We start from the raw sequence: 16,018 nt of genomic DNA, 5'->3' as shown, positions 1-16,018 counted from the left end.
GTGCCTTGCGGCGGACTGGCGTCCCGTCCTGGGTGCGTCCCCTTACGCCCTGTGTTGCCGGGTAGGCTCCGGTTCCCCGTGACCCCGTAAGGGACAAGCGGTTCTGAAAATGTGTGTGTGTGTGTATATCATGCATATGAAAAAGCCAAATAAATAAATATCTATTAAAAGATGTGCAATGAATTATACAAATTTGTGCAGCATAAAATGCAGTGCAATATGGTGTGCAACAATGCAATGTAATGTGCAAGAAGTTAGAGTTTGTATTTAAGAAATGAAATAGCAGAGGTGGAGTGGTTCCTCGAGGTGACTGGTTTTTAGTCCTTGGTGTTGTATCGGTTGAGGGCCCGAAAAGCCTGAGGTGAGAAGCTCCTCTTCATCCTCTCTGTATTGGCCTTCGGAGCGGAAACGCTTCCCTGACCGCAACACAAAGAAGAGTCCGTTGCTCGGATGCCTGATGTCTTCCACTGTTTTCCTGGCCTTGTTCCAGCACCGCTTGCTGTAGATAGACTGCAGGTCAGGGAGCTCCACTTGGATGGTATGTTCAGCTGAGCGCACCACCCTCTGTAGAGCCCGTCTGTTCTGCTGGGTGCTCTTCCCAAACCAGGCTGTGATCCTTGCTGTCATCATGCTCTCAGTGGTGCAGGTGTAAAAGTTTCTTAGCACCTTAGAGGGCAGCCTGAAGTCTCTCAGGTGCCTAAGGTGGTAGAGATGCTGTCGGGCCTTCTTCACCAGGGTGTTAACATGACAGGACCATGACAAGTCCTGCGTGATGCGAACACCCAGGTACTGGAAACTGTCCACTCTCTCCACTGGAGTCCCGTTGATCATAAGGGGTGGGTAGCTCCTCTCCTGCTTTGTGCTGAAGTCCACAATCAACTCCTTAGTCTTCCTGACGTTGATGAGGAGGTTGTTTTCCTGGCACCAGTGCTCCAGGTGTGTTTAACAGAGGACAAGAGCTTGATGTGTTACTGCTCTTCAATGTACGTGTGTGTGTGTGTGTGTGTGTGTGTGCTTTATTAACAGTTGAACAAAGATCTTACATTTCTTCTGAATTCATGAATAAAAATTTAAAACATTTTTTCACGGTCTTAAATTCTTCCCTTATAATTATTTTAAAATAATTCACATTGATCTTGCTGAAAACGCAACAAAATGCAGAAAAATTACAAACTGAAAATGTTGAAAATGTTCTTAATTTATGCACGGTGATGAACTGCAACAAACTGTCTGTTGCGATCATGTCGTTACACACACCTTCTAAAAGGGGGCGACACAACATCAGAAAGAAGCACAGTTTCAGATGTGATTATCATCATATAAGCTTCTGATTAACATTTGTCACTGCAGACAGGTTTGGTCTAAAAGTCAGGAAACAACCAGAGAAACTGATAAATGCAACAGACACACAGATCAGTTTGTTGTATTTAGTCACTGAGAAGATCAGTAATGGCACATGGGATCAACATTATTGTCATTCTTGCTGCAATTTGCCTTGGTATGACTGCAATATTCACAATTAATTATTTTGTTCAGTCAGTTCTGATGGATTTTTGTTGTGTCTTATAAATATTGTGTCTTTTTCTCCCCAGAAATCAGAGCTCAGGATACAGTCACTCAGTCCACAGGAGATGTGATCGGATACGAAGGAGGATCAGTGACTCTCAACTGTGACTTTACAACTAGCAGCACAGCTCCATTTCTCTTCTGGTACATCCAACACCCTAACGGCTCTCCCAAGTATATTCTGCAGAGGTACACATCTGGAGCTGGTGATACTGCGGCTGAATTCAAGGACAGATTCAATGCCAACATTGAGAAAACCACGGTACCTTTAACAATTCAGAGGCTGCAACTGACTGACTCCGCTGTGTATTACTGTGCACTGACTCCCACAGTGATGAACTCAGGGCATCAGTGGTACAAAAACCTACTTCCCTCCAGGGGCTCTATAGGGCAAACTGACACAACCAGAGGTTGGCCTCAGCAGGAAAGAGAGCTGATAATACCTGATTGTAATCTAGTCAGCATATTAGCACAAAAGTACATTCATCTTTGTGGTGCAGCCACGTAACGACTGAAAGCGCATTCAGTTTTAACATGAAATGAAAAGGAAACGAGGATTAACAGAAAGAAGGAAAAATGAAAAGAGGAGACATGAAGCACTGTGTCGGTTCATCTGAGATAAGTAGATTTTGTTTGTCACCTGTTCCTACTTCTGCTTCCTCCAGCTCCTCTGGACTCGGTGCAAAACCTCTGACAAATTTAAAAATACTGTACTGTTCTGATGGGGGGCGTGGTGGCGCAGTGGGTTGGACCACAGTCCTGCTCTCCGCTGGGTCTGGGGTTTGAATCCCCCTTGGGGTGCCTTGCGACGGACTGGCGTCCCATCCTGCATGTGTCTCCTCCGGCCTTACACCCTGTGTTGCCGGGTAGGCTCCGGTTCCCCGTGACCCTGTATGGGACAAGCGGTTCGGAAAGTGTGTGTGTGTGTGTGTGTGTGTGTACTGTACTGTACTGGGGGGGCACGGTGGTGCAGTGGGTTTGACTGGGTTCTGCTTTCCGGTGGGTCTGGGGTTTGAGTCCCACTTGGGGTGCCCTGCGACAGACTGGCATCCTGTTCTGGGTGTGTTCCCTCCCCCTGCAGCCTTACTCCCTCTGTTGCCGGGTTAGACTCCGGCTCCCCACGACCCCACATGGAACTAGTAGTTCCAGATGATGTGTGTGTGTACTGTACTTTCCTGGAGACGTGAGCAAGTATTTACACACATCCTCCTGGGGGTGACATTGTAGCAATATTTCCACTCCTGTACTTTGAACACCCTCATAAACTCCTCATCAGGACTTGAAACTGCAGAGAGATACTGACGACAAGACTGGAAACAACAAGAGAGATTTTTACACACTCCACAAACTCTATAGTTTTCAAGTGTTTTATAACTTCAGTATGGAATTGTGCCTCAGAATAGCTGTTATCCTCACTGCTTGTTACTTAGGTATAATTTCATCCATATTTTTATTTCAGTGCATTCTGTAAAAACTACTTTCATGCATTAAAAAAATATATTCTTTTTTCCCCAGAAATCAGATCTGAAGATACAGTGACTCAGTCCACAGGAGATGTGATCGGATATGAAGGAGGATCAGTGACTCTCAGCTGTACCTATAAAACAACCTCTTCAGTCCCAGATCTCTTCTGGTACATCCAGCGTCCTCATGAGTCTCCCAAATACATCTTGAAATGGGATACATATGAAGCACATAGCACAGAGCCAGAATTTAAACTCAGATTTAAATCCACTCTCAGGAAAGCTAACAGCAGCGTACCTTTGACAATAGAGGATTTGCAGCTGTGTGACTCTGCTGTGTATTACTGTGCGCTGAAGCCCACAGTGACAGAAACACTCTGAACCCCTTACAGAAACTCCTGGAGAAGAAGTACAACATAAAAAGTAAAGACAACACTGGCCCCTAGGGGTCTGAAATGGAAAGGTCAGAGCCACATATGGATGACACATAGAGCAAGGATTCCTTAGGGGAGGTCATGTGACCTGATTAAGCCCAGAAGAACGAGGTAACAATGAGCACAACCCACAGCACAGCGAACACAGGAGCGCAGTCGTGTTACTCTCAGTTCTACATGGAGAAATCATTCATCTTACTGATTGTCACCATGTTGGCGCAGCCATCTCTGCGTTTGAGAAGTGGTAAATAGATTATACTTAACGGAGGTAACAAAGTACACGTTCACACCATCGGTTTGCTTAAACCGGAAGGGGAGAACATTTATTTACGTACGTGCTTCATCAGAACACATCACGCACAACAAAGGTCATGTGATCGATAGATATTTCACCAACATGAGAGCACACTGAATAGAATCTCCAACACCCCCACTTGCTCTCATTCTCTACAGGTCCATTTACAATACAACACACAGTTACATCCCTGTATCAGCAACATTTATGCCCCAAACATAAAGCTTTCAAACTTTTCTTTCTTATACTTCGTCATTGGTTTAGTCATCACATCAGCAACCATTTCTGTTGTTGGACAGTACTCAATTGTTATTTTACCATCACTAATTGCTGATCGAATGAAGTGGTACCTAACGTCAACGTGTTTACATCTTTGTCGACAAACAGGGTTTTTGGAAAGAGCAATTGCACCTTGGTTATCCTCAAAGATTTTTACCGGTGCATACTGACATCCGTTTTCCAGTCCATTCATCAATTGTACAAGGTACAGACTTTCTTGTGTGGTCGCAGCCAGTGCCATATATTCCGCTTCGCATGTTGACAAAGCAACTGTAGGCTGCTTCTTTGACTTCCAGGAAATGAGGGGACCATTTTTGGTTAGACTAAAACAGTATCCAGTCGTACTTCGTCTGTCATTTGGATCTGATGCCCAGTCAGCATCGCTGTATGCTGTAAGTTTCAGCTTCTCGTTACTCTTCTTGTACGTCAGTTCTTGGTTTACTGTACCTTTCAGATACCTCATCACATGTTTCACTGTACACCAGTGTTGCTCATTTGGTTTTGACATAGATTGAGACAATTTACTCACAGCCCAACTAAGATCTGGTCTAGTACATGTCATTAGATAGGTCAAACTACCTACTGCTTCACGATACTTTGTGTGGTTTACAGAGTTTCCATCACCGTTATACTCTAGCTTTTGTTCACATGGGGTCGATCTGGACTTACTATTCGACATGTTGAACCTTTCCAGTATTTTTAAGATGTACCCCTTTTGATTCATTTTCACAACTCCATCCATTTGCTCAAAATCAATGCCTAGGAAATGTTTCAATTTACCAAGGTCTTTCATCTTGAATTTAGCTGTCAGCATCCTTTTCACATCATTTAGTAACTCGTTGGTACTAGAAGCAATAATCAGATCATCAACCCAGATTATTAGCATCACTCTCTCTTTTCCAGTTTGTCTACTGTAGACACAAGAGTCTGCAGGATTTTGCATAAAGTCATTTTCACTCAGGTAATCATGCAGTAACTTATTCCAGTTTCTACCTGACTGTTTCAGACCATACAATGACTTGTTCAGTTTACAGACAAGTTTTCACCAGTATTCGATTTTACCTCAAAACCTTCTGGCTGTTCCACATAGATCTCACAATCAATTGGAGCATGTAAGTAAGCCGTTTTCACATCCATCTGATGTAGAACAAGGTCATACTGTGCTGCCATTTGCATCAAGACACGAACTGATGTGATATTTGCTGTTGGAGAAAAGGTTTCCTTATAGTCTCTTCCCATTACTTGACTATAACCCTTAGCAACATATCTAGCCTTATATGTTTCATTGTTATCTGCATTGTTCTTGATTGCATAGACCCATCTACCCCCCACTGCATGTTTGCCTTCGGGTAGAGTCATCAACGTAAAAGTTCCATTTTATTTTAGAGAATCCATCTCTTCTTCCATGGCTTTAATCCAGATCTGTGATTTGGTTGAACTCATGGCTTCTTTGAAGGTTTGTGGTACATTACACATTCTGTAACAGTAGTCAATATTAGTAAGTATCTGATCATCATCTTCAATATCAGTTACGTAGTCGGATAAGTATTGGGGAGCTTTCCTGTTCCTTTTGGGGTTGCATCTATTCTGAATATTTTCAGTCTGATCATCATTTTGAAGATCTGTTTTGTCTCCACTATCTTGAGACTTCCCTGAACTCTGTTCAGTGATGTTTGTTGTTACCTTAGATGGCAAATAACTTCCCCCATAAACATCCTCATCTGGTATTTGTGGGTCAGTTTGAGTTTGCTGCTCGACAGCACATTTCTTGAAGAATTTGACAAGCCTGTGTTTAAGGACTCTTCCAGTGTCTGTGTAATACACCAGGTATGAAGGGCTATTCTTGTCATACCCAACAAATATTCCCTTCTCACAACGTGAATCTAGCTTCTTTCTGTCGTGTTTGTATGCATAGCACATGGATCCAAAAACTCTCATCTTTGAAAGATCCGGTTTTCTTCCTGTCAACATGTAGTATGGAGTCTGCTTTACTCTGTTATTAATGCATCTGTTGCGAATTACTGCAGCAGTCATCACAGCGTAAGTCCATAACTCTTTTGGTAATTTACTCTCAATGAGCATGCATCTGGCCATTTCAAACAATGTTCGCCAACTTCTTTCAGCAGTACCGTTTTGGTGGGGTGAATACGGTGCAGAGGTCTCATGTTTAATGCGATTTTTGCTTAGCAATGACCGAAAATTTGTTGCTGTGAATTCAGTGCCATTATCTGACCTAATGCACTTTACAGTACCATAAGGAGCAGTGTCTGCTAGGAATTTTTCCGTAGCCTTTACAGTGTCACTTTTCGCTTTCAGGAAGTAAACAAATATTGTGCCTGAGAAATCATCAACAAATACAAGTGCATACCTGTGACCATCTTTAGCCTCTGGTTGAATAGGACCAGCCAAGTCTGTGTGCACAAGTTCAAGTGGGACTTTGGCACGTGCATCGGGTTCTCTGTTCCTGCTTTGCGCAAATTTGCCTTGTGTGCAGACTTCACAGTGCAGTTTGGACTTGTCAATCTTTCCTTTGATTTCCATTCCTTCCACAATATCTGGCAACTTGGAAACATCATCATAGTTGCAGTGGCCGAGGATTTCGTGCCAAGTTTGAATGTCGTAACAGCCGTTACAATAATCTCCTCCCTTATCTATAGTGTTTAGATAGTACAGTCTATTATACTCTTTTATTTCAAATCTCGTGCCATCCTTGTGGATGAGCTCGTCATGTCCTTGTCGAAAACGAACAGAAGCCCCGTTGGCAGTCGCTGCTTTAACAGAGAATATGTCTTGTGGATATGAAGGAATGTACAATGCTTTCTTTAGCGTTGTGCTCACTTGCTTACATTCACTGTCAATCAAACATATCTCCGCGTCACCTCTCTTCAGCGCAACGCCACTCGCTCTTGTCCCGTCCGCAAGCTCAATGAAATGTTTGCCCGTTTGGAAAGTCTCGTCAAATTTCTTAAACTTTCCGATGTCGGTAATTATGTGTGATGTTGCTCCCGTATCAACCATTAGTCCTTTATGTTTCAGCCCGTCTAGTTGATAATCACACGTTTTGAAGACAAATGCAGCATGTTTATCTGCGTCCTCTTCATGCGTCGCTTGTTTTGCGTCGTCCCTTCTTTTGCGTCTGCAAGATGCGTCTTTGTGTGTTGAGCTTTTGCAATAGCTACACCACTGTTTTTGACTTTTACGACGTTCATTTGGACATCTCCAGGCTTTATGTCCTTTTTGACCGCAATTATAACATGTAATATTATCAGGGTCTGCGTTTTTCTCTCTCTCCTCTTCTCACAGGAGCTGCACCACTCGCTTTCATAACGTTGTCGTCATTTCACCTAGCATACTTTTCAGTGTTTTCAAAACTTCTGAGCTTTGTCTTAAATTCTGCAAAAGTCATAGTTTCATCACTCTGTGTTACATGAACTGCGAATGGTTTAAACGATTCTGGCAAACCTTTAAGAATCATTGCAATCAACAGTCCGTCACTGAGCGTCTCCTCAGCATTCCTCAGAGCGGTAATGGCTGTTTCTGCCCGAATAATGTAATCCGTAATACTTTCCTTTGCAGTTTTCTGAAGGGATGTTAATTCTGTGTACAGGTTAATAATTCGCGGCTTCCCTTTTCCTGCATAATAGCCCCTCAGTATTTGCAGCGCCTTTCTTCCGTCATCTGCGGCTTCTCTCATTATAAGGGAAAGACTTTTATCATCCAAAAACTGGATCAATTCCGCGTAGGCTTCTTCATTTTTATCAGTGTCGTCGATCTCATCTTCGTCCGCGCTGTCTCTATCGCTCGGTGTGGGGACTTTCAATATGGTCCCTTTCAGTCCCAGCAGACGCAGGTGCCCCAAAAACTTTGTCTCCCAAAGTTCGTAATTCTTTTCGTCTCCGTCGAAACACAGTCTGCTCAGTCTATTACCTACTTCTCTTCTGGGCCCATAACCTGTTGGCGCAGCCATCTCTGCGTTTGAGAAGTGGTAAATAGATTATACTTAACGGAGGTAACAAAGTACACGTTCACACCATCGGTTTGCTTAAACCGGAAGGGGAGAACATTTATTTACGTACGTGCTTCATCAGAACACATCACGCACAACAAAGGTCATGTGATCGATAGATATTTCACCAACATGAGAGCACACTGAATAGAATCTCCAACACACCATCACCACAGGTCAGAGCTGTTGGACAGTAATTCCTGTTGTCACTGTCACCTGGGGATTTGTGTTCTTCTCGGTGATAAATATTGTAGGGTTGTGTTCTTGTGCCATTTCTTTGTCATCCTTGATATTTATATGTTCTCTTTCCAGGACTGAGTGCTGGTGATGATATCAGACCTGAAAAGGATCAACAGTCCGGTACAGAAGGAGAATCCGTGACACTGAGCTGTAAATACAGTGCTAACAGTAACAATGTTTATCTCTACTGGTACAGACAGAACATGAACCAGGCTCCTCAGTACCTCCTCTACAAGGGGGCCCGATCATATAGCAGCGAGCATACAACAGATGACAGATTCAAATGTACCACATCCAGGGACTCAACCCAGCTCACCATCGAAGCTCTTACCATGTCAGACACAGCCATCTACTACTGTGCTCTGATGGTGGCACAGTGAGCAAAAGTCACTGAGAAGCTCTACAAAAACTCTTTTGCCCAGAACTTCCTCTCAGCAACCATGAAATGCAGCTTCCTTCCCACAGTCTGAGATCAGTTCCACAGCAGCAGAGCTTCAGAAGTAACTGTGGTTACTGTGGTAAACATGACTGTGTGGAGCTGATGGGGTGAGAGAGTGAAGTAAATCTGGGAGGAAGGTGCTGTAAATGTGGTCAGAACTGGTACAGTAGCTGTAGCACAGACAGGTGGATGAAGTGTGTCCAGAATTTATTTAGAGAGAGAAAGGTTCAATCTTCAAGTGAGATGGACCTTCAGAGAACACAGGGGACACTCAGGAACAGGACCAGGCCTGGTGAGATACACAAAGACAAACACTCGAGTGTTTCTGTAACTAGTCAAGTACTGTCACACACTCAGACTCCACACACACATTCTTGTGATGGTTTTTTCAAATTCTGGGGAGGGGGGACCTCTGGTGGTCTTGCAAGGAACTGAAACCCAGGTTCATGAAAGTGTTGGGGTTATTCTATTTGCATGAATATTTATACCTTACATGAACTTAAGAGATCAATGGCTAAGTGAGTCTGGAAGAGGAGAGTTCTTAGACCCTTTTATATGTGGACAGAGATTCATGATCTCTTAAGTTCTTGTAAGGGTTAATGCTCATGCACTATAACTTTAAGATCGTGCCCGGATAAACCTTTACACAGCTAATCCAACAACAAAAAATAAATTAAATTACTAGGAATGTGATGAGAAATCGTGAATATCCTGATTAAGCTTTATACAGCTACTTGTGTCATGTACATTGGTTCATATAATAGAAAGTAAGTAACTGTACTTTAAACTCATGCGTCTGTATCTAAGTGTCTCTTCTTGCTCATGTGATGAACACATTGTATTTCCTATGAGATGTACGTCGGTTTGGAGAGAAGTGTCTGATAAATGAACAGACATGTAAATGTAAGCCAGATGCAGTTATTTATCCATTTCTACAGTTATATTTTTTAACTCAAGCAATTCAAATTATCTTACTCACAGGGAAGAGGATGCAACAACAACAGCAGCAATAATAATAATACCAAAGTAATATACAGTAATTTTTGTTGTAAAGTAATTTTATTGTTGAAGTGAAATCAATTTCTTGGTTTGTTTGCGCACAGAATGCCAGTGAGAGCTAACCCTAAAGGGTACACTGGCTACGCATCCACTAACGCTTCACATATGCACTGTTATCATTGCAGAAAGATGTCAATCTAACTGTACATGAAGTCCCTTTGTGAAAAAGTTCAGTTCGGTCCAGCATATTTTTACATGGTGCCCTTCTCACTGGAGTGACTCAGGGCACTGAACAAGTTCCAGAAAATACAACACAAAGATCCAAAAAGGTACAATAATATATATGTATACAAACACACTGTCTGAAATCACTTGTCTTAAGCAGGGTTGCAGTGAACAGGAGCCAAACCCAGGGCACAAGACCAGAAGGGGAAGAGACACACCCCGGATGGAACACCAGTCCATCACAAGCCACCCCAAGCGGAACTTGAACCCCAGACCCCAGGGATAAATGAACCCCTGGAGGCCCAAGTACCTGTGGTTGCACACATTCCACAATGGCACTTTAGACTGTGGTAACTGAGGACCTGTGTGTGTCTCTATTTCCAAAATGTGTCCAGGTGGAGTTACAGACTGAAGCTGAAGTCGCACCTCCATGTCCAGGTCTGTATATCGTATATTTGCTTGAGTTTTGCTTTTGACCACTCCGTCCACCTGTGGGTCTGACACACGAAGCTGCTGCTGAGGTTGTGAGCATGTTATTCCACATATGGCCTAATGGGGGCGACACCACACCAGAAACATCTGCTCTTTCAGCCCCAGCACTTTTTGCAACCTTCCCGTTAACATTTGTCACTGCAGAGAGGTTTGGTCTAAAGGTCGGGAAACAGCCAGAGAGACGGATAAATGCAACAGACACACAGATCAGTTTTGTAGTGTTTGGTCACTGAGAAGATCAGTAATGGCACATGGGATCAACATTATTGTCATTCTTGCTGCAATTTGCCTTGGTATGACTGCAATATTCACAATTAATTATTTTGTTCAGTCAGTTCTGATGGATTTTGGTTGTGTCTTATAAATATTGTGTCCTTTTCTCCCCAGAAATCAGAGCTCAGGATACAGTGATTCAGTCCACAGGAGATGTGATCGGATACGAAGGAGGATCAGTGACTCTCAGCTGTACCTTTACAACTAGCAGCACAGCTGCATATCTCTACTGGTACATCCACCACCTTAACGGTTCTCCCAAGTACATTCTGAGAAGGTTCACATCTGGAGGTGGTGATACTGCCACTGAATTCCAGGACAGATTCGATGCCAACATTGAGAAAACCACGGTACCTTTAACAATTCAGAGGCTGCAACTGACTGACTCCGCTGTGTATTACTGTGCACTGAGGCCCACAGTGATGAACTCAGGGCATCAGTGGTACAAAAACCTACTTCCCCCCAGGGGCTCTATAGGGCAAACTGACACAACCAGAGGTTGGCCTCAGCAGGAAAGAGAGCTGATAATACCTGATTGTAATCTAGTCAGCATATGAGCACAGAAGTACATTCATCTTTGTGGTGCAGCCATGTAACGACTGAAAGCGCATTCAGTTTTCACATGAAAAGGAAAGGAAACGAGGACTAATAGAGAGAAAGAACAATGGAAAGAGGAGACATGAAGCACTGTGTCAGTTCATCTGTTTGTCACCTGTTCCTACTTCTGCTTCCTCCAGCTCCTCTCGACTCCGTGCAAAACTCCTGACAAATTTACAAAACTGTACAGCCAGTCCCTGGATTCTGAACAAGTTCAGTTCCACAGTCTGTCTCTAAGTTGGATTTTGATGCAAGCTGGAACAGTTAGGTATTGTGCTATGTAACATCACTTTGTCAGATGTTTGTGTTAGTATATCGTAACTTCCTAACACTGAAATATCACCTGCTGTGTCCTGATATTAACATGTGTTCCTGCACAGTTGAGTGTGTGTGTGCTGTGTGTGTGTGCTGTGTGTGTCTGTGCTGTGTGTGAAGGAGGAGCTGAGCACTTCAGGGCAGGAGGAGTTCTCCTGTACAGTAGAGGAAGTGTTGAGCTCTAACTGTACACACTGTCAGTGTGTCTTTCTCCATCCACCATGATGTTGTTCTCTTCATTTCTCCTCCTCTCAGCACTTGTAGGTAAGTCACACTTTACACTCAGTTCATATATTTGGTAATACTAAAATATTTTTATTAGTATTATGACATTTTTGAATTAGAGCACCATTTAAAATAAGAAAGCTAATTAGATCATTTGTAATTATGAGAATAATAAACGTAACTGTTAAAATTTATAATTGAAATTAACATCTACTTTATTTCCTACAGATTACAGTGCTGGAAATTCAATTACACCACTCAGTGATGTAGTTCATGTTTTGGAGGGAAACAATGTTACACTTTCCTGCAACTACAGTGGTACTGTTAGTAGCATACAGTGGTATCGACAGTACTCCAGATCAAAACCAGAATATCTCCTGCTCATTTTAGAATCCACAGGAAAGGTACAGGAAGCCAGTCCTCCAAATCCACACCTGTCTGCCAAAGTTCACAAAAAGAACAGCACTGTGGATCTGGAGTTCTCCTCTACAGCACTGACAGACTCTGCGATGTACTACTGTGCCTTGAGGCCCACAGTGACAGGAAACCCATTTACTCTGTACAAAAAACCTCAGTGTGACTGAAAAAAAAAAAAAAAAAAACTCAGAGAATGGCATTTCACAACAAAAAAGTCAAACTTTTTGCTGTTACTATATTTATGTAAATGTATGGAGATCTGAATAAAATTGATGCACCCTCTTTCAAGCATTAAAATGCAGTTGCACAGTAAAATTCATTTTATTGCTTCCAGTTATTTATTTTCAAGGGGGGTGTGGTGGCACAGTGGGTTGGACCACAGTCCTGCTCTCCGGTGGGTCTGGGGTTCGAGTCCCCCTGGGGGTGCCTTGCAATGGACTGGCGTCCAGTCCTGGGTGTGTCCCTTCCCCCTCTGGCCTTATGCCCTGTGTTGCCGGGTAGGCTCCGGTTCTCCGCGACCGCAGGTGGGACAAGCGGTTCTGAAAGTGTGTGTGTGTGTGTGTATATTTATTTTCCAGAAACCATAAAAAAATGATTCATAGGAAAAAGTCGCCAGTCAAGCCACCAAGCAAAGAATAATGTACTACAAATAAATAAAGCACATGAAAATAATGAACTAACAACTGCAAAGAATATTCATATTGTGAGATTTTACATTCACATTTTACATTTATTCATTTAGCAGAGGCTTTTCTCCAAAGCAACGTACGTCTCATCAAAAATACAATTTGTACATTACATTAGGAGAAAGACACATAGTTGCAGACATACCTTCCTAAATTTTTATAATCTTAAAAATCTTATATATTAAATTTTTCTAATAGAATTTTTATAATCTTTATAAGGTGCACAGACATTCACATAGAATAGAGAGTAGCGGCTCTATAAAGGGTTATCTGTGTATGATCATAAAGTTACGGTGCATGAACATTTACACCATACATGAGTTGGAGAGATGATGGGCGAAGTGGGTCTGCAAAAGGTGAGTTTTCAGACCCTTCTTGAATATGGAGAGAGTTTCAGTTCTGAGTGAGAGGAGGGAGGTAATTCCACCTCAATGGAGCCAGAACCGAGAACCTCCATGCTTTGCTTTTCGCGCGCGGGACCACCATAAAGAAACTCACTAAAGGAGAAAAATTCACACAATGCAGTCATCAAGTCTCAGCTTTATGAAGTGAATTTCATTATTCCACAGTCACAATCGCAGAGAAAATCGTATTCCACAAATTTGCATTCCTCCTGTGTCACATCAAAATCACTTCAGTGAAAAGCCTGTTATTGCAGAACTGACTGCAGTGATTGTTTAGTGGACTTGTGGCAGTACAATAATAGCTGTTGGTCTCTGAAGTGAACATCTGCTGCCTTCTAGTGGTCAAAAGAAGAATCATTCATTCGCATCAACACCGCACACACGTACTGGCAATTCAGAGTGACCAATCCACTGGAACACATGTCTACGGAATGTGGATCGAAACCCATGCAAATAAGAGAGACGCAAACTCTGCCCAGACTGAGCGAGTTTTGAACCCACAGCCCAGGCACTACAAAGCAGCACCACCACCATTCTGCCCTCTAATGAAACCAACTTTGATCACTTCTTGTCTAAAAGCAGCTACATAAGAACTTGGAGGATGAGAAGACATAAATTGCTAGTTTTCTGTGGAAATAAAATAAACGCCATGAAATAAATGTAACAGCTCATATGCAGAGATGGGACACCAGTATGTCTCATGGTACTGGTGAAACCAAATTCAATCAGTTCTTCTAAACTATACACAGCTTGTGAGAACTTCGTGGGTCATTATAGCTAAAACTGATCCTCACCGTCTCCTCTCTGAAAGTAAAAAAATTTAGCAAAATGGATGTGAAACTGCTGTGCGCAGATGATGTCATATGTCAGAACTTCCTTTGTTTTCCACAGCTTCCACAAGAAGGTCTCATCGCCCCACCCACATCACAGGACTGACATCCACCCAAAGACACCAAGAACACGTTTATTCTTCCAGTCGTCTGTCCTCCAGCACTGTGAAGGTTCACACTGAGACAAGATAATGCCTCTTGTGGGGAATGCTGTTCATCATGAGCCTCCGTAAGTGTCTCTGGAGTCTTTGTTTCATTACCAAACTGGTTCTTTTCTCATCATTAAACAGTTCGATGGGTTTTTTATCTGTTGTTCACAGCCATTTCAGCTGGAGATGAGATTCAACAGAAGGAGTCCTCGTTGTTGAAGGAAGAAGGACAGAGTGTTTCTCTGGAATGTACCTTCAGCACAACCAGCACTGGATACTGGATCCACTGGTACCGCCAGTATCCAGGAACAGGTCCCCAGTTCATACTGTTCAGGGGGTATAGTAGCTACAGTGCAGAGTTTGCAAAAGAAAGATTCTCCTCAAGTGCTGACAAGTCATCTGGTAAAGCCTCTCTGTCCATCTCAAGAGTTCAACTAGAAGACTCTGCTGTGTATTACTGTGCACTGCAGACCACAGTGCTGAATCTACATCAACACTCGTACAAAAACCTGCTTCACCTCCTGTCTATAAAAGACAAACTGAAAAACCACAGTGTTTTCCTTCATGAGAAATGAAGCAGATCATTATGATATAAACTGGCTCTCACCCAGCCAGCCTGTTTGCTCTGAACCCAGTTCAGCTTTGTGGTGTAGCTACATGGTAGCGAAACGTTCATCAGTTTCATAGCAAAAGGAGACGGAGGGAAGGAGAGAGATTAAACAGATCTGTAAGACCACATAACTGTGCTTGATGTGTTACTTCTCTTCATATGTAGTCTTGCTATACAAATGATAACACTCCAGACAGTCCAATATCTTCTAGGTTAATGTAAAAGCCACAATATGAAATACATTTTTGTATTATTGTTATTATTACTAGAAATAACTGCTGAAACGGACAAACACAAGAACAGACATATAAAGACCAGAACAATGAATATTAAATAGACTTGAGCCACTTTGCAGATGGCAGAGAAGAGAAAAGTGCCCGTGTGGGGTGACTATGGTCTCTCATGATATGCATCGTCTTTCTGAGGCAGCGTGTGGTGTGGGTATCCTGGACTGCTGGTAGCTGCGTGCCAATGATTCCCTGAGCCGTTTTGACCACCCTCTGTAGGGCTTTCTTGTCCTGTATGGAGCAGCTGCCGCCCCAAGATGTAATACACCTTGTGAGGACGGACTCCACAGAAGTGGTGAGGACTGTAGTGGACATCCGGGTTTTCTTCAGACGCTTGAGAAAGTGGAGAAGTTGATGGGCCTTTTTGATGGTTGATGCTGTGTGCTCAGTCCATGTGAGTTTGGCAGTGAAGGTGACCCCTTGGAATCTGAAGCTGTTGACCCTCTCTACAACGTCCCCTCCTATGCAGATAGGTGCATGAACTGTATCCTGTTTCCTGAAGTCAATAGTTTTACTGACATTGAGAGACAGGTTGTTGTCCTGGCACCACTCTCCCAGGAGCCTCACCTCTCTCTGTAGGCCGTCTCATCGTTGTTGGTGATCAGACCCACAATGGTGGTATCATCAGCAAACTTTATGATGGTGCTGGAGCTGTGCCTGGCCCCCTAGTCATGTGTGAACAGGAGTATAGCACTGAGCTCAGGACACTTCTCTGTGGAGTACCAGTGTTGAGGGTCAGTGGGGAGGAGGTATTACTGCCAATCCACACACACTGGGGTCTGTTGGT

The 16,018-nt window shown here is 43.1% G+C and overlaps 2 gene segments (V, D, J or C); both read left to right on the top strand.

Annotated features, from left to right (window-relative positions):
* Window positions 1–1,360: 1,360 nt before the first annotated feature.
* Window positions 1,361–2,260, top strand: LOC114909466 (T cell receptor alpha variable 19-like). The segment is given in 3 exon segments: window positions 1,361–1,498; window positions 1,593–1,976; window positions 2,232–2,260. Coding segments are annotated over 3 exon segments (462 nt in total).
* Window positions 2,261–3,504: 1,244 nt separating this feature from the next.
* Window positions 3,505–8,703, top strand: LOC114909510 (T cell receptor alpha variable 38-1-like). The segment is given in 3 exon segments: window positions 3,505–3,675; window positions 8,212–8,219; window positions 8,356–8,703. Coding segments are annotated over 3 exon segments (411 nt in total).
* The last annotated feature ends 7,315 nt before the right edge of the window (window positions 8,704–16,018 follow it).

The sequence above is a fragment of the Scleropages formosus genome, chromosome 25 (genome assembly GCF_900964775.1).
Source record: "Scleropages formosus chromosome 25, fSclFor1.1, whole genome shotgun sequence".
Classification (NCBI taxonomy): domain Eukaryota; kingdom Metazoa; phylum Chordata; class Actinopteri; order Osteoglossiformes; family Osteoglossidae; genus Scleropages; species Scleropages formosus.
This window is presented reverse-complemented; position numbering and strand designations above follow the sequence as displayed.